Source organism: Pipistrellus hanaki (genome assembly GCF_964339955.1).
Source record: "Pipistrellus hanaki genome assembly, chromosome: 15".
In the NCBI taxonomy this organism is placed as follows: Eukaryota; Metazoa; Chordata; class Mammalia; order Chiroptera; family Vespertilionidae; genus Pipistrellus; species Pipistrellus hanaki.
Window position 1 is genome coordinate 1,302,301 of NC_140517.1, and position 23,453 is coordinate 1,325,753.

General features: G+C 46.8%; 1 protein-coding gene across 1 annotated transcript; it reads right to left on the reverse strand.

Annotated features, from left to right (window-relative positions):
• Positions 1-5,358: 5,358 nt before the first annotated feature.
• Positions 5,359-22,721, reverse strand: LOC311633203 (UPF0547 protein C16orf87). The gene is made up of 4 exons (XM_084905527.1): positions 22,530-22,721; positions 16,458-16,554; positions 12,009-12,191; positions 5,359-6,497 (listed from the first exon to the last, which is right to left on the reverse strand). The coding sequence occupies exons 1-4, from the start codon at positions 22,593-22,595 to the stop codon at positions 6,379-6,381; spliced, it is 465 nt and encodes a 154-aa protein (XP_084761653.1). The 5' UTR covers positions 22,596-22,721; the 3' UTR covers positions 5,359-6,378.
• Positions 22,722-23,453: the final 732 nt, after the last annotated feature.

Below are 23,453 nucleotides of genomic sequence, written 5' to 3' on the forward strand. Positions count from 1 at the left end.
CTTAAAGGAGCAGAACCCAGAGCTCGGACGCCTCGCACAGCAGACCCGGGAGGAGGGCGGGCTCCTCCATGCACGTCCTAACGTGGACGTCACCCGTCCGCCGCAGCTCGGAGACGTCCGGTGGAGTTCACGGGGGAATGCCTCCGAGCACAGCCGGCCAACATCCGGGGGCGCCCCTCCGCTCAGCGCTCCCCGATGCCCGGCCGTCCGTCTGAAAACACCTCTGAAACCGGGCTTACACGCGTGCCTCCCCCAAACCCACGGGACCGAAGGCAGACCCATGCCCGGGGAAGGGTCTGTCACTGTGGTCTGGTTCTGGCCAGACTCTGAAATGGCTTTCCGGCCGGTCTGCATGCCCCTCGCGCACCTGCTGCACACACACACACACACACACGCACACACACACGCACACACACACGCACACACACACACGCACGCGCACACACACACACACGCACGCGCACACACACACACACGCACGCACACACACACACACACACACTCACACACACTCACACACACACACGCGCGCAGAACGTTTAGCATGTGCACTTACATACCACCTTCTGTCCATGGGTCCCGGCGGCCCGTTAGAAATCCCCTCGCAGGTCCCCGAGGGAGTGCAGATGTCACCCCATCTTATAGGATCCGCTCCCGCGGGGGCGGGGGGTGGCCCGTCAGCAGCCACGGCCCCAGACCGAGCCGCGCGGCCGCCCCTGCGCTTCCTGCCGGCCCTGTGCGCGGCCGGCCGGGCGGGCGCTCTGGCTGGCGCCGGTGTAAACCTCACCACACCATGGTCTCCCGGGCGATGGAGGCGGCGCCCTGCCACCGCCGCTGGCCCGGGGCCTGGCACACCGCATTTAGCCACAAGTGCATCAGCCCTGCGTGAGCGGGACGGCCTGGCTGCCTGGAAACCCTAAGTGGCATGTCAGCTAGCGGGGCCAAGAGCCACTCCAGGCCGCGCAGCTAGCGCCACCGCCACCGGCCGGAGGGCCCACAGGCTTAGCGGTGACGTCTCTGGGGCCGGCGGACAAATGCAAGTCAAAGGCCAGCTCCCTGGCCCCGGCTCGGCCGCGGGAGCACAGCCCTCACACCTGCTCCTCTCCCGGAAGTGACGCAGCCAACAACTGGGAGGACAGCGTGGCCGACTAACACGCTTACACGTCTGTGCCCATGTGCCTGGCTTCCAGGCTGTCCGCTGGTTAATTCCGAGAGGATCAACTACTTTTTAAATGTTTTTATTGGCTTCAGTGAGAGGGAGGGAGAAGGGGAGAAACATCAATGATGACAGAGAATCATGTACCGGCTGCCTCCTGCAGGCCCTACACTGAGGATCGAGCCTGCAACTCAGGCCTGTGCCCTGACCAGGAATCGGGGCATGACCTGCTGGTTTGTAGGTCAACGCTCGACCCCTGAGCAACGCCGGCTGGGCGGATCACCTTTCTGATGAGCTGCTCTGTGAGCTTTAAATCGGCCAATCACCTTGGGTAACTTTCTTTTTTAAATGTATTTTATTTTTTTACAGAGAGGAAGGGAGAGGGATAGAGTTAGAAACATCGATGAGAGAGAAACATCGGCTGCCTCCTGCACACCCCCTACTGGGGATGTGCCCGCAACCAAGGTACATGCCCTTGACCGGAATCGAACCCGGGACCTTTCAGTCTGCAGGTCGACGCACTATCCACTGGGCCACACCGGTGTCGGCACCTTGGGTAACTTTCTGCCCCCTCCTGGTTAACATTTTAGTTTGTGGTTTGTTTGTTTTTTCTAAAAAGGCAAAATCTACTGCTTTTCTGTCTCATTGGCCCTTAGCACACGCCCCACCCAAACTGAGAAACCCTGGTCCCCTCTGAAAAGCATCTCAGCGGGTGCCACTCATGGGGGAGGGGGGCACACAAGACAGCTGGTCCGATTAGAAAAGGTGACTTCCCTGCGTAGCCAGGCTTCTGCGTTTGCATACGCTTTTTAAGCAATCAAGTCTCTCTCACTGGAAATATGTCGTTCTTTTCTAGAAATGACCATCAGTAGCCATCAGTAAGCGTGTGCTGTTCTAACCTTCACTGATGAACGTGCTTGGCTTTACCCTCGGTGTGAAAGGGACAGAAGTGCCCGCAGGAGCGGAGCCAGCCTGGAGGAGAGCAGGGCGGTGAATGCCAAGCAGGGCGAGGCTGACGTGGGCACAGAAGCCGAGGCTGATGGGAGAGACGGCAGAGACAGCACACGGGGGAGGCAGGACAGGGCTGAGGGCTGCGGAGGGGGCTGTCCCCAGGCTGAGGGGCCCGGGCAGGGGGTGGCTCCACTGTCCCCACCTGCACTGCCCCACCCCCCACTTCACCACCCCGTCCCTCACACACACCCAGTGAGTACATCTGGCACTGATCCTACAGCAAAAATAAAGACGCTCCCTGGCAGCTCTGCTCGAAAGACATGGAACTTCCGCACCGGAGAGTCAAGGCTTTTTCATCAAGGCTCGCGGTCCCAGTCAGGTCCTCCTCCTGGCAACCAGGTGGCCTCGGCCCGCAAGTGAGTTCCTGTCCCCCTCGCCCCTCGGGTCCAGAGCACCCAGGGAGAAATGCTGCGGGGGAGCTGCCACCTGGTCCATGGATCCTGCATGCAAAGTGCTAGACGTGAGCCCTGACCGGTGTGGCTCAGTGGATAGAGAGTCAGCCTGCAGACTGAAGGGTCCCAGGTTCGATTCCGGTCAAGGGCATGTACCTTGGTTGCGGGCACATCCCCAGTGGGGAGTGTGCAGGAGGCAGCTGATCAACATTTCTCTCTCATCAATGTTTCTGACTCTCTATCCCTCTCCGTAAAAAAATCAATAAAATCTATTTAAAATTTTTTTAAAAAGCTCTAGATGTGAGCAGACGCAGCAGCGTGAGAAAGGCAAAGGTATCAGATGTAGGAAATCCTGGTGGGAATGACGACGGGCAGGAAAGAGGAGAAAAGTCGGCTCAAAGACATTTCAGAACATCTGACAGAACCAGAAGAGGGTGATTGAAAAAAGAAATAACCAGAGCACAATCTGAAAAGCAGTTTGAGATTTAAATTCGGATCGCTGAAACAAAATGTCCCGAAGAATCCTAAGATAGAGACGGTCTACTGGAGCACAGGATAGAGAGAGAAAACGGGAAGAACAGATAAAACCCAGAAACCAGTGCTCACTGCATGGGGGTCTGGGAGGAGAGAAGGCTGGGAGAGCAGGGAGGGGGGATGAGGCCAGCCACTCCCCCATCTCTGCATCACTCCTTCTCAGGGGAGCTCGGACGGGAGCCCCTGACTTAGCACCCCAAGACTGGGGACGGTGTACTCAGGAAGGGGAGCTGGTGGTCAGGAAACGGCAAGTGATACCCCTTGGTTGATGTGGCCTGACCGCACCGCCCTCGGTATAACCCATCTGCGTCGCTGCGGGAGACGCTCCACTCAGGGCGGGGACTGACCCTGCGGCCCTCACAGAGCCTGCCTCCCGGCTAAGGCCAGGCCACCCTCTTTGGACCGGCGGTTCCCCTGCTTACGGCTGCCCCAGCTCCCTGTCTGGTTCACAAGGACATCAGGACTTTTCTAGCGGCGTGGGCGAGTGCCTGGCTAGTGAACATTCGGCCTGTTCCAGAATGTCCCTGACAGCCCGCGGCAATACACTCCCCGCAGCCAGGTTTGTGCTGAGATTCTGGTCATGACCAAGGGGCACAAAGGTACATTTCTTTTTAACTTTATATTTATTACTTTTTTTTTTTTTTTTTTTTTTTTACAGAGAGGAAGAGAGAGGGAAAGAGAGTTAGAAACATCGATGAGAGAGAATCATCGATCAGCTGCCTCTTGCACACCTCCTACCGGGGATGTGCCCGCAACCAAGGTACATGCCCTTGACCGGAATCGAACCCGGGACCTTTCAGTCCACAGACCGACGCTCTATCCACTGAGCCACACCGGTTTAGGCTATTTATTACTTTTTAAAGTATATTTTTATTGATTTCAGAGAGGGAGAGGGAGACGGAAACGAGAGAATATTGTGGACCGGCTGCCTCCTGCACACTCTGCTGGGGATGAGCCCACAGGCCGGGCCTGTGCCCTGACCGGAAATCTAGCTTTGACCTCCTGGTTCCTAGGCCGGCGGGCCAGTTTCTAGTTTAAACATTGACTAGGTTTGTGATGGACTGTCTGTAGGTGTGACATCTTAAGGAGACTTCAGGTTTCAGCTGACAGGGAAGGGACCAAAGTCACCCTCCCATCCTCACCAGAAAGGAGCTCAGGAACCAGAGCTCGGTGCCTCCCTGGGACCGGCCAGGGGCGGAGGCTGAGGGCAATGGCCGCCCGGGGCTGGAGATGTGGAGCACAGACAGCAGGGGAGACTCCGGAGCAGGAACCTCTGAGCCAGGCAGGAGCACCTCCACGGGGTCTGACCATGCTGGGCGCGGCGGGCTGTGCGTGAGGCACGCCTGGGCTGCGGTCCTGGTGGGCAGAGGGCACTGTCCTGGGCACTCCCGGGATCCTGCCAGGGTCTCGCAGTTCACAGCCAAGAAAAGGAGTGCCTTCACAGCCCTGAGAGGAGAAATAGCCCTCCACCCTGACACACACTGGCATCCTCTCCAGGACAAAGGCCAGCCCCAGGGAAAGCCTTTCTGGAGCCTTGGTCACCGAGGGGAAGAGATGGCTGACAGATGACGTCACCAGGGGAAGCTAGTCTGCCCTCCACCAGAGGACTCTCCAGTGAGCCGAGGCTTTCTACACGCAAGCTGCACCCGCCAGCAGGCCCCTCCCTGCCAATGACTAGCTCAGCGGGACTCCGTATCTGCTTCAGGAACAGCCTCTGACATGGAGGATTCTTTAAGGAGAAGCCTACTCGGTGAGCTCTTCTTGCTTTCTCTGGGGACATATATTTGGTTCACAGCATTTTTCAGTATTTTCCACTTTTATGATTTTTTTCTCAAAATGAGATCGTTTTCTTATGTTTCAAAGATAAAACTCACATTAGTATTCTCAGGAATAAGAATTATTCTAGGGCTTTATTATTGTGGCTTTAAAATGCACACAAGAAAACTGCACTAGTACCTGCAGATAAATGTGAAGAGAGGTTGAAGGGAAAGGATTCTTAGGAAATTATGCGTCCTGGCTGGGGTGTCTCTTAAGCTCCCTCTGCTGGCTACCACTTACACAGAGTAAAACAAAGCCGAGCCACAGCCTCTGCTTTGGGGAGCTGCGGGAGAGGAGCTGCGGGTGGAGTGGAGGGTGCTGTGGAGGCTGCGCCTGCGGCCGCCTGCCTCCCCTAATGAGGCTGGAGGACTCCAAACGGAGCTGGCCCAGGGGGGAGGTTTAAAATAGGGAGAGTTCTTGTCAAGTCCGAATATGTTAGTCATTAAATCGATATGCAAAACTACAAAAGCATTTAATATAAAATGAAACAATTATAAATGGTTAGCATTTAACACTGGAAAATTAAGAATTTAAATATATTTCACAAACTCCACTAGAACAATAAGCTTGTAATATTATATAATCTATTCGTTTAAATATTAAGGTTTATTTTTTTTTCCAGAGTGAGATTAAGCAACAATTTAAATAATTATCAGGATGTATTAAATGAACATCCATTCAGATAAAACATTACCGCTTAAAAGTGGATATGAAATATTTTGCATGTAATAAATATATTTAATGTTTAGGTTAACAAGCACCATCTCGAGAGCAGAAAAGTATTTTTTCATAACCAATAAATAAATTACATTCAGGAAAACAAGGTGTTTATATCTGAAGTATCAGATAACTTTAAATGTTTCTCTTAATATAGCACCCATACTTCCAAACTGTCTAGAAAGTATCTCCCAAAATATAACTCACACCTTAAGTCATAAAAATAAAGGCCAAGAAAAAATCAATTTAAGACAAAATTTACAATTTATATTAATTCCCCATTCAATAAAATACCAACTGCCAAATCGTTAAAAGTAAATGAACTGTATATATGCAATCCATTAGTGCTGAAAATCTGAAATATATATTTTTAAAAGTCATTCTTTCTCAAAGTATTTAAAATATTGCATCTCTGGTGGCAAACCCGAAAATTACCAAGCATTTTATTTCCCTCGTTTTCATTCTTCTGCTCCCATCCCCACCCCTTTAACCGTCATCCAGCTTTTTTTTGCTTTTTTTTTTTTTTTTTTTGTAAATACACTTGCTTATATCCCAAACACAAGACACTGACAATGCTCCTTGGGAACCAAGGAAAGCCACGAGCAGCCCCAGCCCAGCTCTGCTCCCCAGCGGGGCCCAGGCCAGCACGGCCCTTCCTGAGGCCCCAGGACGCTCCGGAGAGTCCACGGCTGTCTGAGGCTTTGCTGATGCAATCCCGAAGAAAGTGTCAACACATTCTGCAGACAAATATCAGAGAATAAGTCTTTGATTGATAATTTTTCTATTTATTTCTGCCAAGGCGACTGAAAACACAAAAGCCTTTTCATCAGAGAGGTTAGCATAGATGTCAATTTCCTTTTCCTGTTTTTCTGTTAAAAGAAAAAGGGAGAGCTTACTATAAAAGCAGTAGATACAGTGTTTTTATTTAAAAATTTAAAGCTTTCAAGTTTTTCTTTAAATGACAATATTATACATGATACTACAATGTACATTAAGTATTTTAAAGTATTATGCTACTGAACTGAAAAAAAATTAATTTCAAAAGAGTTATTGAAATGTCATGAACTGTATTCTGAAGACTAACTGGACAGACTATATATATTTCTATATATCTTCTAATATCTACATCATTTCTGTAAGAATCTCAAATTTCTTTCTCCTCGCTAGTATGAGTCAAATGACTCTACCAAAATGAATTTTCTCACCCTAAAGATAGTCCTTCCTGAAAATCAATGGTGTCTTTGTGACTATGTTAACTTCTTCACCTTAGCCTTGCTACCAAATATAATAACATTTATTTCCATTTTTCCTTTCCTGATTAAAAATGCAATCTAAGTTCACGGTAGAAAAAAAACTTAAATACAGAAGGACAAAAAGAAGCACCTAGCTTGTAAGTCAGCATTTTTGTGTACATTCATCCAAAATTTCACAAGCTCTACCATGATTCCACTTTTGTCTGTTGTTTATGCTGTCATTGTTTTGCTCTTTAATCCAAGTTAAACATTCATCTATCTTAAAGTCAAATTATTTTCACAGAACTGGTTACCAAAGTCACAACTCCTCCTCTCCACATGCACCCACACTCTGTTTCAGCTGTTCCTTCTTGTTTTTGCCTCTGTCTGTAAAGAACATTTTTACATGATGCTACTGCTTGTTTTTTTTTGTTTGTTTTAGGCATTAACTGACTTTCCCCAGTGGAAAATTAGGATTAGATTGTTTTCCATCTCTTGCCCCCACCACGTGCTTCCCTTCCATCTTCCCATTATATCACAATTTTGGTGAGATTACTATTCAATATTCACATTATTCTGACTGTGTAAATGATTTCACTTTACACGTACACTGTCTTCCCTGAAAAGATTCTCTTTTCACATCTGCTTAGTTTTCATTACTAATTGAACCGAACTCTCTCCGAATTGTATAACATCTTCAGAATGTTTATACATAATCGGGTATTAGATCAATTTTTCCTCTGGAGTAAATCTCTGCAGGTCTTCTGCTCTGCTCAATCTGAAATGGTCTTTCTGAGCTTACTGACGGCCCTTATCATCTTGGGATCGCTGTCCAACATCCGATCCTCCCCTTCCTCTCTCAGGGTGGGCCTGTGCCCCAATGCCAGCATGCGTTCTTGGCTCACTTCTTCGTTCGATGGCATGTATCTTGCAGTAGGTCCTGAGAAAGGGAGTGTAGGCAGCTATTTTTTGAGACCCTGAAGGTCCAAAGTACATCTATAGCTACCCTCACACTAACTCATGGTGCGGCTGGCTAAAGACTCGTAGGTTTCCACTCAGTATTACGAAGGCAAAAAACTGTCTCCCATTAACTGGTGCTCCTGCTAAACACACACACACACACACACACACACATACACACACACAGAAAACTCCCTCCTCACACTCCGCTCCCGACAACCCCTCCCCCCCATCAGCAACGACCTCTGTTCCATCGCCAGAGAGTAACTCCGCCTCCTCTTAAACTTCACATACATGACATCGTACTGGTTTGTGTCTAGCTTCTGCTCTTTAACGTGTTCTTGAAATGCGCTGGGTACTATTCACATATCAGTAGATTGTTCCACTGAATTAGTTCTAATACCATTTTGATTCTTTTGTCTTTTTTCTCTGAATACAGGGGATTCCTTTAACCAGAGAGATGACTATGATAATGTGCTTTGGCAGACTCTACTGTAGCCAGTTATCCACTGAGAATCTGTGGCCGCTTCAATAGGAAACGCAAAGTCCTTCAGGTTTGGGACTTCTTAGATTGTGTCACTGACGACTGCCTTCTGCATCTTCTGTGTTCTGCTGCTGCAATGTCATTGTTTATAGATGCTGATCTCAAACTGGCCCTCTAAATGTCTCACCTTTCCCGTTCTGTTTTTCTCTCCTCAGATCCTATTGTTCTACACGCTGGTACATTTCTTCAATTTTGTCCATAGGCCTTTGGTGATGGCTCTTCATTTCTGAAAATCATATGTGTGTGTGTGTGTTCGTATTTTAAAGTTCCTTTTCCAGGTACTTTTTTTGGACACTGGCAATCTTTGTTTACATATCATCTTGTTCTTGTTTTATGACTACAATATGTCCTCTTTCTATGAATATTTATAATAGCCTTAATTTTTCTTCTCCCTGCAAAAACTTGTTTTATTCGAATGTTTTTTCTTCCCTGATGACTTGGTCTTAGCCTTTCACACTAGGTGCCGTCTTCCGTACATCCGGGTAATGCTGGCCATATGCTCATACATGGGAGAGGACCAAAACAGCTGATTGGCTCCTGCACACAGGGAGCCTGGCTGTGGCCGGCCCTTCGGGACGCTCTGCCTGGGCGGTTCTTGGTGCGATCACAACGAGAACGTCTTTAGTTCAGGCCTTTGCTCTTGGGCTCTTCAGAGCCCCTAGAGAAGATGCTTCTCATCTCTTACCTGGGAGACAAAGCCTTCCTGCAGAACTCCATGCCTACCCCCTCCTCTTCTCACCTCACCTTCATCTTCACCTAGTTAGTACCCCGCCCTCAGTGAAGCCGGTGTGCCCTAGGCCAGAGATTCGCTCTGTCTCATCTTTTTCAAAGGATAAACTTGGAGAGAGGTGAGGACGAGGTAAACAGCCTTAATGGGATATTTTAAAAAAACAGTCTTTCAAACAATATTGTTTATAGCCTCACTTCCACCTCTATACTTCCCGACATAACTGATGTGCAAATTCCTCATCTTAAGGCAGTTGTGTAAAACAAATCATTTTTTTTATTAGCTTTCGCCAAAGGAGCTTACAATTTAGGTTTCATAGGTGTGCTAAAGCAGTTACCATTTTCCAGAATTTTACTGTTTCTCCCATTCCTTGTCCTTGTGGGATTTTGCCATTTTTGAAAAATATCCTTATACTAGAATTTAGGGAGGATGCAGAGCTAAATGTGTTTATTTAAGTCACCATCTTTAACTTGAAGTCTACAGTAATTCTATATGTTCATTAATAAGACATTCAGAATTGCCCAATATATTTTAGTAAAAAATGTCACTACATTACTAATATCCCAAGTAATTATACTCCCCACATATAAAATGAAGACTTATCTTTTTTTTTTTTTATTATTGATTTTTTACAGAAAGGAAGGGAGAGGGACAGAGAGCTAGAAACATTGATGAGAGAGAAACATTGACCAGCTGCCTCTTGCACACCCTCTACCAGGGATGTGCCCGCAACCAATGTACATGCCCTTGACCAGAATCGAACCTGGGACCCTTCAGTCCAAAGACCTACGCTCTATCCACCGAGCAAACCGGTTTAGGCTGAAGACTTATCTTAAACAAACCAAAGCTTGTTATGTTTAGTGATTTGTTTTTATGATTTTATAAAGATAATATTGTTATCTGGATGCCTAACAAGCTTGCGTTCTCTATCCTTCCTTCTTCCTGTTCTCTTTCAAAATATTGAAAACAAGGAAGTCAATTGAAAATGTGTTTTTAGAAACACTGTCAGTTTGTTCTTATTAAAATAATGGCAAACCGTGCTTCAAACTTTCAAGAGCCCCGTGAGCAGACAATAAAAGCTAAATTAAATTGCTGCTTAACACTAAGAAGCATATCAAAGAAGTCTATTCTAGTCTCCTCACTGAGCTCCTTTCTGTCGCTCTGAGGCAGTTTGGATTCGCATGAGAAGAAGAGACAATTCACAGAGCTAGCATTATTCTGCCTCCTGTCTTCAGAGCTATATGCTGCTGTTTTGTGAGACATTTTTGCAAAAAATTAAAATTAAAAAAAATAAAAGAAATCTAAAACATATGACACTCCAAAAGTCCTATTTCCTCTCTGTATTTAGAAAACTTGGTCTGCCTCAAAGGTTAGCAAAGTGCGGCCTAGGTGCCCCGTCTGCCCACCACCTGTTTTTGCCAAGCCTGACTGGCACACGCCCTGCCCGTTCATTTACATGGTGCCGATGGCTGTTTTCCAGCTGCGATGACAGAGCAGAGTAGCTGTGAGAGACTGTGTGGCCCACAAGGCCTGAAACATTTATCTGGCTCTTTACCATCCACCCCACCCCTGGTCTACTTGAAAGATTTGTTTATTCTGCCAAAGTTTTGAGCACTTTCCAGTTTGTATTAGGAGCAAATAAATTAAGCCATATTTTATTCTAGAAATCATTTCTTAAAACTTTTTTTTATAATAAACTTAAAATACCTGAAAAAATGTATAGCCAAATCAATGCTTCTTTCTTCCAAGTCACCATGGAAGGAAAGTACCAACCTGCACCAGGTCCTGGCACCCCCAGACTCACCCCGGTCTGTCTTCTCCCCACCGCGCCCCCTCCACCGCAGCACTCCTTCTCCGCTCTTCCTTCGGGTCCATTCCCTCTACTTCAGCTAAAGAATGTTCTGTTTTCTGGGCCAGGCAGTATTTCCTCTCTCCCTTTTTTCTGTGACTTTATTTCCCTGGTAGCACTGATTTTTCTATCACCCCCTGTGAGAGCAGCACAGTCAGACTGAGGAAATAACTCAAACTCCGGGAGAGCAGTAACAGATGGAAAGAGAAAAAGCAGTGAAACTGCTCAGGAATGAAGGAGTAAGGACAGTCTTCACAGAAGACAGTCAAACACAATACAAACGGCATTCCCTTAGCCATACACCAGAAAACCTTCACTCTGACAGAAGTTAAGGACAGCTGTACCAGTGAAGTCATTTTCCCTAGCAGCTGTTACTTTATTCAATTAAAAGCAGAGAAAAATGATAAACAGGTAAAACTTTCTCAATGTCTTAAAAAAAGAGAAGTTTATATTTATGCTCAATATTTGAATACCTACGACTGAATATCTGAAAAAGCAGAGCACAACTCACAAATATCTAAGAAACATATTTCACTGAAAATAAAGTTACTTTAAGAGGTTTTTAAAGAATTGTAAAGAGCACCCATACTGAAGAACTTTTTCAATAATTTTAAAAACTCATAGTATAGCAGTTTGAAATGTCTTAATAGAACCCACGTTTATCTTTAAAAAAATAAAAGCACAACCACTTGAACAGGATGTCACATACACATTATTATCTCTGAACTCTACTATCATCAATTCATAGCAAGATGAATATTACCTAATTTAAGCCTTTAGTTTTCTAATAAAAATTACATTGATGAGCAACATCAACATCAACTGGCTGCTTCCTACACACCCCCTACTGGGGATGGACCTGCAATCTGGGCACGTGCCTTGACCAGGAAGGAACCAGAGATCTCTTAGCGCACTGGCTGATGCTCGGCCATTGAGCCATACTGGCCAGGCGAGGAAATGGGGATTTGAGGCCAGGAGCTCCATGCCTGGCGAGCACTTCCTTCGAGGCTAGCTAATTAGGATCTTAGGAACACGGAGTGCGGGGAACAAGCTCTTGGGTCATCATACCTCTTTCTTCCTCGTGTTTTTTGGCAGATGCACTCTTAGGTCTTCCTCGGCCTCGCCTGCTGTGATCTGAGTGGCTGTTGCTCCGGGACCTCTTTCTGTTTTCTAAGTCCTTATTTCCTGTCGGGTGCATCTTCTCTCTCCTGGCTCTCTCTGTGCGCCTCCTCTTGGCCTCGTGCTTGTTCTCTGGACGGGGGAATAAAAGTGATATGTTTTAGGGCTTAGAAGAACTGTTTGCCCAAATTCTCCCTCTCTTCCTTTTTCTTTCTGAAAGCAGTAGTTTGCTGCCTGGCAAATTTCATTAAACTGCCACCATGACATTTATGCCCCTATTAGCCACACAGGAGAAAAGAAATTCAACAGCATTCAGGTGACCCATGGACACATGAGGAAGTCTTATAACAGAACACTTTTCTTTACTTGGCACCTTTAACTCCAGCCCCTACAAGCCTGCACAACTCGCCGAAACCGGTTTGGCTCAGTGGTAGAGCGTCGGTCTGCGGACTGAAAGGTCCCGGGTGCGATTCCGTTCAAGGGCATGTACCTTGGTTGCGGGCACATCCCCAGGAGGGGGTGTGCAAGAGGCAGCTGGTCGATGTTTCTCTCTCATTGACGTTTCTAGCTCTCTATCTCTCTCCCTTCCTCTATGTAAAAAATCAATAAAATAAAAAAAATTTTTTAAAAAGCCTGCACAACTCCACAGTGACCTTTCTGCTCTTTCTCTCTGCTTCCAAGCTAAAAAGGGTGACGTATTATGCAAATTATGTGTTGAAATATGTCAAGTATGCAGAAGCGAAACTGACCTTGCCATAATATATTACAGTTACCAATAAAAAACAAACAGAAAGCATCCACAGAAAATATAACAACACTAGGAAACTAAGTAGTTTTCATCACCTTAGCCACAGAGGAGGTCATTTCTGACATTCTAAGAACATGCTGATCCGTAAATGGAACAGCAACAGAGGCACCTGACTCAATATGATCATTTAATTAATACAAGAAACCACCCTCTCACTCCAAACAAATAAAAATGATTTGATTTGATAAGACAACAACAATTTTTAAACAGCAAAAACCAAAACTTGCTTTAATCCATCCACACCTGAAAAGAAAATTCCCCAGATGCTTAAAAATTACTGTGGAAGAGGCAAATCACTGCTGCAAAACGCATGAGCTTGGGAAGCATTAGGCTAACAGCTAAGCCAGACACAAAGGACACACACCACAGGATTCCACTCTCAGGAAACAGCAGGAGTCAAATCTACAGGCACAAGAAGAACAGGGGTAACCTGGGGCGGGAGGGTGGGGGGTGGGGGGGTGGGGGGAGGGATGAGGGGTTACTGTTTAAAGAGTACAGGGTGTCGGTCTGGGAAGATGAAAAGAGTTCTAGAGATGGATGGCGATGATGGTTAAGTACACAATAAGAATGTACTTAATGCCACTGAACTGTGCACTTAAATGATCAAAATACTAAATTCTGTATATAAATTTACCTCAATAAAAGATGAAAAAATAAGATTTGATCAAAAAGAAGAAAACAAGATGAACTGCTAAAAATTAAAGTGCAAAAGACACACTAAAAAACAGCATGTCTGCAGACCAAATTAGACCTAGAAAGGAAATTCAATTAAAGTTCCTGGAACAAAGCAGGAGGAGGACAAAAAGAGAGAACATGTGACAGTAAGTGAAGAGAAAGGAGAAAGGCCCAAGAAGCCAATGCTGCTCACCTATGACAACACTGTAATTATCTACCCAATACTCAGCCTCCCTCCGGGATAAGAACAGCTTCCTGTGTGTTCCTAGGACGATGTGCCCGCTAACACACACCGCTGAGACTCCTCGTGTGAGCGGCCATGAAATGCAGTCTGGCAGTGACACGTCAGTGGAGGATAAGGTTTCCAGAGAGATTTTTCAGGGACAAGCATGGCTGGTGAGCCCTCTGCCTCCCCTCTTCTCCCGGCTCAGGATGCCTACGGGAGGCCACCTCACAGGGGGAAAGCCACAGCCTCTCAGGAGGGGAGGAGGAGGAGGACCCAGGGCCTGAGATCACTGAACCCTCGTCCTGTGGGGCCACCGTCATCTTCCTCACTAAGCTGGGACGGCAAACTCTGTCCAACCAGGGCCAGGCAGGTTTGCTGGGGATGGTGGTCCTTATGGCACCCAGGAAGTACTGCCAAAGGGAAAAGGAAGGATGGTGGCGGGGAATACAGAGGTAAAAACTGCCTCAGCTGCAGCCTGGAGCGTTCCAGAGGAAGGCCCGGGGCCAGGGAAGAATGGGAACACTTAGTGCAAAGTAAAGGTATTCCCCAATGCAAGACAGGAAATGCATCAGCACATGTTTTTCATGAGCATTTTCCAGGTCTGAAACAATTTCTGCAAAATTTGTTCCAGAGACAAAAACACATGGGTAAAAAAAAAAAGTGCATACGAAAAAGTGGGATTATCCCTGGAGTACAATGGAAAGAAATCTTAGTTTGACAGTGTGCAGCTAACCTAAAACCATTTTTTTTTTTTTTTAGTTTATTTTTAGTGATTTCAGAGAGGAAGTGAGGTGGAATGAGAGAGGTAGAAACATCAATAATAAGAGAGCATCACTGATCGGCTGCCTCCTGCACTCCCCACACTGTGGATGGAGCCCACAACACACAATCAGTATGTCTTCTGCAAAGGCCTAAAACTTCTTTATCAGAAGTCAGGGGATTCTATTTAAAAAGGTCTTAAAGCTCAGCTGGTGTGGCTCAGAGGTTGAGTATGGACCTATAACCAGGCCATGATTTGATTCCCGGTCGGGGCATATGCCCAGACTGCGGGCTCTAGTCCAGTAGGGGGCATGTAGGAGGCAGCTAATTAATGATTCTCATCCATTGATGTTTCTCTCTCTCCCTCTCCTTTGCCCTCTGAAATCAATAAAAATATTTTTAATTAAAAATTTATCTTTTATTGCTTTGATTTCACTTTTTAAGTTAGTACAATTTTAGGTTTAAAGACTGCTCTTTTTTTATTTAAATCCAAACTTCTTATTCTGTTTACAAAGTCCTACTTAATCTGGCCCCTGCCTAACCTTCGGCCTCATCTCCACACTCTCCCGCTGACTACCCTGCAAGCACATTAGTCTTCATGTTCCTAAAATATACCAATCTTTTTCTAGCCTTAGAATTTCTGCATCTGCTATTTCATCAGTCAAGAATGTTCTCCCTGATCTGATCATGACTAGTCCCTTGTTCCATTCAGCCTCACCTTAAATGGCGCTTCTCAGAGGCCTCTCCAACCATTCAGTCAAAGGAGCCTTCTAGTCACACGCTGGCACAGTCCTCATCTGAATTTCCTACACGGCACTTATCACAAGCTGATATTCTCCGCCGATTTGTTCACTGCCTCTCTCCTGCTCACAGGAGCATTAGCTCCATGACAGCAGCGAGCCGCCTCGATAGGACAGTCATTCATTCATTCATTCATGGCCAAGCATACAGCAGGTGCTCGGAACGTATTTGTAATCAACCTACTTTTATTTGAGGATTATCGCTATATGAAGTCTGATTTTACCAAAGAATAAGTAACAAAATTTCATCTTTTAATAAGTATACCCATTGAATAAATCCAATCTGTCCAGTTAATGGGAATGTAAAATAAGATTATTTTTTAGATCTTCTAAATAAAGAAATTATAATCAATGTGTCTAAAAAATTACATTCACACCAAATCAAGCTATTATTTTTTTCCAGTCACTAGTTTAAAAAACTCGAAAGTTATTATAAATTTTATCAGCATGATGAAGGAAAAAACCCAAATGTCCATCAACCAGTACCTACATAAACAAATTAGGGCATATCCATGCAGAGAATACTACTAAGCAATAAAAAGGGTACTTTTTCTTGATGTAAACAACGTGGCTGAGTCTTAAACTAGCTCAGTGAAAGAAGCCAGACAAAAAGGAATACATATTACATGATTCCATTTATAGTAAGTTCTAGAACAGTGACAGGAAACAGAGCAGCAGGGGCTGGGGCTGGGGCAGCAAGACTCCAAAGGGAACGAGGAAACTGGGATTGAAGGGCATGTTCATCCTGACCAGGTGACTGACCGGCGTGGACATGACAGACTGATCACACTGCGGAGTTTACATGTGTGTCACTTGTTGAACGTCAATTATACCTTAGCTGTTTTTGTAAATCAAATCGGGTACACACCCTTGCATTAAAATCCTTCAATGGCTCTCCGTCCTCCAAAAACAGAAAATTTGTGTTCAAGCTTACCAGCACGATAAGGGATTATCATTTAAATGAAGGAACAGCAAACTAATGTCATAAGCTGACTTCCAACAGCTAATAAAAACCAGACACACTTGATAGATTTTAATATTTGACTTCAACAAAAATGTAAATAGCAAATTCACAAAAAAAAAATTAAATTTCTACATCAAATCTGAAAATGTGGTAAGCTCTCAATTACCTGTTGAAGGTGGTGATTTCTCTGGGTGCTTTGCATTTAAAAGTTTTCTGCTAATAAATATGTAACCACAGGGACATGACTTACATGCAACAGGAACCTGTAGGAAAAAAAGAAAAAAACATATTATTACTATCTTTCTATTGTTAACCTTCCCAATGTTTACACAGTCTCCTAAACTGAATGATAAATTAAAGTAGGAATCAGATTTATTTAAGCCCCAGCTCCATACAACAAAGTATTTGAGGTGGGTATCGTGTCCTATACATCTTCATATTTCCCTAAGGCTTTACGATGCCATGAATATGTAAATGAATAAACAACATGTACTGATGAAAGTGACCAATAGAAAAGCATATTAGAATCGAAGCCAGGAAAAACAAGTGAAAAAGAAAGGTAACATTTCTTCAAAGATTAGTTGGCCAGGCCACTGTGACCAGAGGTTGAGTGTAGACCTATGAACCAGGAGGTCATGGTGCGATTCTGGTCAGGGCACATGTCTGGGTTTGGGGCTCAGTCCTCAGCAAGGTAAGTGTAGGAGGCAGCCGATCCATGATTCTCTCTCATCACTGATGTTTCTCTCTCTCTCCCTCTCCCTCCCCCTTCCTCTCTGAATAAATAAAAATATATTTAAAAGGGGGGAAAAGATTACTTTGCTAGCTGGTACCTCTTGGCAAGACTGCAACTAGTGATGTTTGTACAACCAAAGACTCTATTTTGTAGTTTAAGGGGGAAAAATTGACCATGTTTTAATTTCCGGAAAGAAAAAAAAGAAAAAGATTGGCCTGATAGCAGTTCACATAGAACAAAGTGGGAAGTGAAACGTGGCTGGGAAGCCATTGAAATAACCCCAGCGTAAGAGCATGAGGGCCCACGGGAAACAACGGTAAGAATGGATATGGAGAAAAGTAAATCTCTGCCAGACCTTCCAAAGGAAGAAAGAACTGAAAATGGCTCAGGTTCTTACATGATAAGGTCAAATGCCAATTACCAATAACACACACACACACACACATACACACTAGTTTTCAATAACCAGTTTGAGGGCAAAATTACATTACAAGCTAAAGAGAACGCAGGAGAAAGTAGTAGTTGAGATCTAGGGTCACAGAGTCCCAGCTCCAGAGGACAGTGGGTGGAACAGCGTGCCTGGACTCTGAGAAAGAAGGCACCCACTGAGAAGGCTCAAGGCTCACTGGGCTCAAGATTATAAAATGGAACCTGCCAGCTGTTTCTGCGCCTGGCCACTCAGACCAGCTGTTTCAGGGATAACATCTTCCCCAACAACCAGAGCGGCTCCATCTGACAAGCAGGACAGTGCTTTTGGGACCAAACCAACTGTGAGAAACTAGTCCTCGTTTGCAGGAGGAAGAACCAAGGCCAGGGCCAGGGCAGGGACTTCTCTAAGTCCGCTCCCACCCCTTCTCACTGAAGACAGACAGTTTCCCGGCAGGAGACGAACCACCACAGACGCCTCCACCCGAGGGGGAGGGAGAACGGGGAGAACAGGCAGAGCCGGCGGACCCGGCTGTCTGGCCAGAGGGCTGGCCCAGCCACCTCAGCGCGCTGCTCCATGCCTGAGCTGTGACACCGTGTTCCAGCACCGAGCTGTGTGCGCTGATAACCTCTTTCTCCACCGCTCCCTCTCCAGACTGGGGCTTCCTATTGGTGTTCAATCGGCGCCAACAACCATCAGCTGACAACACTTACACTCTTCATGCTTCTTCTTCTAAAATAAAATGGCTCCTTTCTCCATTTCAAATGTTCTTGAAAATTATTGAAAAAAATTTTACATTTCCCCCAATAACCTAATTACATTTCACTAAATCAACCTACTGATCCTTGGAGTCATGTTAATAAAAAACCAGACATGTTAATTAAAAAAAAAAAAAACACAGAAATTAATCTCAACAAAAAATACTCAGAATAATTAGTCAGAAAAATTGCAATTCCCTCTGTAAGATGAAATTAATTTTCCCATTGCTCTGCTTGTTAAAAAGTTCAGTTACGATCATAAAGCTTTGTATCCGTGTACGTGTGAAATGCCTCATACTCTGGAATATACTTTCATTAAGCTAAATTTAAAAATTTGGCAGAATTCTTTTTCTTTGCATAAAAAAAAAAAACTGAACAAAGGATACCTAGTTTGAATTTAAGAAAAATAACAATAAATCCTACAAAAACAATCAAAATCCAGATGTCTAACAGCTTGCTCTATTTTAAAATGTGATGAGATTCTTTCAAACCATGACAGAAAATGTAACATTACACTTTTAATAGTGTAAAACCTGCCCAAAATAGATGTTTGTCATTTTAAAAATTTCACATCTTCATAGAAACCAAGCTAAGAGGCACTGACTCACTTCCCTTACCCTTAGTCACATCGTGAAGGCAGTCACGGGACTGTAAACCGTTTTAAATTAACGCCAATCAGAGCCGCAGAAACCTGATGTGCTTACTTAGAGACCCTGCTCCGCAGCAAGCACTCTTCTACCTGCTGAAAGTCACTAGTTTCTAGTCAAGTCTCTGTCCTCTGCAATAAAAAGTATCAGCCCACATCCGGAATCAGCAGATTGCTACAGTGAGATGAGAAATGTACATGTGGCTTTGGGATGAAGAATACACAATTCTAACCACTTAGGAGGTTGATTTTCATCCCTTAATGCAAGTGTTTTATGCTCAAGAAACATTCGATGCACCTGAGCTAAGTCACCTAAAGTCCTTTCCAAACAGGAAAGTTCCTTTCCACGACCCCAATCCATACACACACACACACACACACACACTCACACACACACACACACACACTCACACACACACACTCACACACACACACACTCACACACACACACACACACACTCACACACACATTCACACACACACTCACACACACACACACTCACACACACACACACTCACACACACACTCACACACACACACACACACACACACACACACCAAACACCACCAAAACCCAAATCCTATAAAAATAATTATTAAATAAGGTAGACAACTTCATTAACCTCTTTATAGTATAATTTGGATTTTAAACAGCCTAAATAAAATTCCTGATGTGGCTCAGTTGGTTGAGCATGGGCCTATGAACAAGGAGTTGACAGTTCGATTCCTGGTCAGGGGCACATGCCGAGGTTGTAGGCTCCATCCCCAGATGTAGGTGGTGTGCAGGAGGCAGCCAATCAACGATTATCTCTCATCATTGACATTTCTCTCTCTCTCTTCCTCTCCCTCTCCCCCTCTCTGAAATCAATAAAAATATATTTAAAATAAATAGAAAAAAATCCAAAATTTTGTTTACTGATGGCTTATTGTGTATCAATTTATTTCTTGAAAAGTGTATTTAGGTTGTTTGTATGTTTTACAAGTAAAACAGGTTAAAAAAAAAAACTACAAAAAAAATCCTGTTCCTTTATTGTTTCAGTGATTTAAAAAAGCTCTAAAATTACCTAATTATATTCTTTGCTGCTAAAAAAAAAAGTTACTTATTGTGGGCATGTTTGCTACGACACATAAAATTTCTTATAAATGAAAAAACAAACAGCTGCTCTACTTTTAAAAATTAAGACAAAAACAGAAACATAGACAAAAATACCAGAAAACTCACTAGAATCATCAATAGTATTATGCTTAGTAATTTGGGCCTAGTGGATGTGGAAATGAAAAGTACTGTGGTTTAGATGTTTCAGAACTATATCTTCAAATGGAGGCATTTAAAAGGGATGTTCAAAAACAACTAAAAATCTAGCTCTGTCTTCTTTGCTGCTCTCTCTCTACCTGTTTTTTAAACTTACATATTTAATGGGGGCCATCTCCTCAAATTCTGAAGATTTTTTTTATTTTCAATTGATTTTTAGAGGGGGGGGGGGAGAAACATCTGTGTGAGAAACAGTCATCAGTGCCTCCCACACCACCCTAGGAGAGGGTACCCCCATCTGGGTACATCCCTGACCCGGAATCGAACCCACCGGGATGACACACCGACCAACTGGACCGCACAGGCCTGTGGGCTTGTCCCCGCTATCCCTCTTAAGATTTTACATTTGTATTTATAAATTGAATTTGCATTTAATATTTCTAAACTATGTAGCAGCTGGCTATGGACTGAGCTGTGCCCCACCTCCCTTCCCAAATTCACACACGGAGGCCCCCCGTTGGCGGGGTCTGGAGATGAGCTGGTGAGGTCACCTCAGGAGAGTGTGCCACTGGAGTAAGAGACACCAGCAGCTCCTGCCGCCTCGGCCGGCCGCCTCCAGCCCGGAGGAAGTGAGCCGTTGCGGCATCACCAGCCGTGGGATCTCATGGCAGCGAGGGCCGATCGCGTGTGCAAAGCCGAAGGGCTGCCTGCGCTCTTCCCGAACAGCACGCTGACCGCCTCTGGCTGGACAGCTCCAGGATCCTTAGCTTATTCTTCTCTCCTCTTTCTCTAACCAGGGTATCAAAAGCGGGTCATTTTCCCCAGAAGGTTCCTTCTTGCCAAGTGAAACACGGTCGGGATTCGCAATGACTTGCGCCCAACAGAACACTGGAATGGTCACGCATACCAGGAAAACCGCACTCTGCCCTCTGCGCCGCGGTGGACGGGAGTGACTGACCCGCTGAAATAAGCCCCTGCAAAGCACCTCCAGTAGCTGTGTCCTAATGTCAGAACTTCACAAACCACTGAATGGAAGAATGGGGAAGAATGGAAGGTGAGCCGAGACCGGTTTGGCTCAGTGGATAGAGCATCGGCTTGGGGACTGAAGGGTCCCGGGTTCGATTCCGGCCAAGAGCATGTGCCTTGGTTGCGGGCACATCCCCAGTGTGGGGGGTGCAAGAGGCAGCTGATCGATGACTCTCATCCATGTTTCCAACTCTCTCTCTCTCTCCCTTCCTCTCTGTACAAAATCAATAAAATATATTTTAAAAATTAAAAAAAAGAATGGAAGTTGAGCTCCTCACTTTGGAAGCCGCGGCAGCATCATGTGTAGAAGGCGTCCTCGAACTCCGGCCAACAGCCGGGCGGATCGGAATCCCCGCCGGCCCGCAGGACACCGAGCACAACACGCACATGGTTTCTGCCACGAGGGCTGCTCCGCGGAAAGACCGCCTGCCCCTCCAAGAATGCGCCAAGAGCGGCTTATGAGGAGCCTCCAGCCATTTCAAATCTCTCCGATCAAAACCAGGAAAATAAAGAGGGGGCGGGGCGGGGAGCGGGAGGAGGAAGGGAGTCATTTTGAAAAAATTCTCTCGGTGGAAAAGAAGGAAAAAAACAAGAAAACACCCAGATCCGCACGCGGGCATGACACGGGAGCCCCGCGGCTGGTTCTGAGTGAGTTTCAGCTCCTTTACCGGGGGCTTCGGAGGCGGCTCTTCCCGGGAGAGGAGGGCGCTCCCTCACACTCAATAAATGGCATTTCACAGTCACAGCCCCACAGCAGGGGCCCTGGCAGAAGGCAGCATTTAAAATGCCTGGAACCGTAATTTACATATATATGTATATATATACATATATAATGATAACATATATAAATTATTTATATATATATTATTATTAATTTTTGATCGGGAGTGATCTGGATGGCGGGGACTTTGATGAGCGGCTCTTGGCGCGATCCTGAGGGAGCACCGTGTCCCCCTCGGTGTGAGGCCGGGGGCAGGGAGGACGGAAGGGCCTCCGGGGCGCCGGTCCGGCGGGTAAAACCACGTAGGAGGCCCGCGCCGCCAGCCAGGCGGTCTGCTCCGAAGGAAAGAGCTCCAGCCCCGCCGGCCCCCGGCCCCCGGCCCCCGGCCCCGCCGGCACGGGTGGGCGGCCGCCGGGGGGCCGCGGGGCGGGCCCGGGGGAACAAAGCCTCCTGCGGGCCGGCGGGCGCGGGCCGGCTGTCAGCGGAGCAGCGGGGAGCGGGCCGGCCCACGCCCCTCCGCGCCGCCCGAGGGGGCGCCGGCCCCGCCGCCCTGGGGCGCAGCCCGCGGTCCGAGCCCCGGGGCCGCCGAGCCCACAGGCCGGCCCGCCGCCCGGCCGCCGGGACCACAGCCAACCGCCGCGGCAACGGCCCCCGCCCGCCGGCCCGCCGCCCACCTGTTGGTCGCACTCGGGGCACGATTTGGTGGCCATCTTCACTTTCTTGGCTCGGCTGGCAGACATGCTCCCCTCCGGCGGCGGCGGCGGCGGCGGCGGCGGCGGCCCGGGCTCCTCCCCTCGCACCCAGAGGCCCAGCCTCCGCCCGCCGGTCCCGCGGCCCGGACTGAGGCGCTGCCCGGCGCGCGCGCGCGTGCGCGGGGGTGGGCGGGGCCTGCGTGCGAGGGGGCGCGGCCGGCGTGCGAGGGGTGCTCGGCGATGGGCGTGGCCTGTGTGTTCGGGGGCGTGGCCTGTTGTGAGGGGCGCGGCTGCAAGTGGGCGTAGCGCGACGTGGCGTGCGCTAGCTCCGTGGGACTCGGGACCGCGCTCCCACCCACCCACTCAATCGCATCAGGATCCTCATCAGGGGTAGACGGCGGACCTTCCCGCGAGATTATGGCCGCGCCTTCTCTCGGTTAGGCGAACAGCGTGGAGGCGTGGCTCGGACAATGAGGGGCATCTGGCTCGACCAATGAGTGCACAGAACACTGTAGGTGCTGGCCACGGAAGGAAGGAGAGAGGGAGGGGGAAGAGGGGGGGGAGGGCTGTAGCCCCGGTGGTTAGTTAGTAACTGTTAGTAAGTCTAATCATTGCGGAGCTTAGACATCTGATGAGTCTCCTCTATGCCAGGCCCTGGGGTCAGCGCCGCGAGATACAATATTCGTTGTCCAATATTTATCGAGGGCCAGTCTGCCGCACGAATGGGAATACTAGGAAGTGCTGAACCCCAGAACCACCTCCCATCCCACTCCTGAGGAGTTGGGTGGCTAATGGGAAGAGTGAAGCGGTTGAAATCCGCTTATTTATTTATGGAAATAAATATCCTGAGGTGAGGATTTAAAAAATATTTTTAAAGACTAATAACATTAAATATTAGTGAGAGGG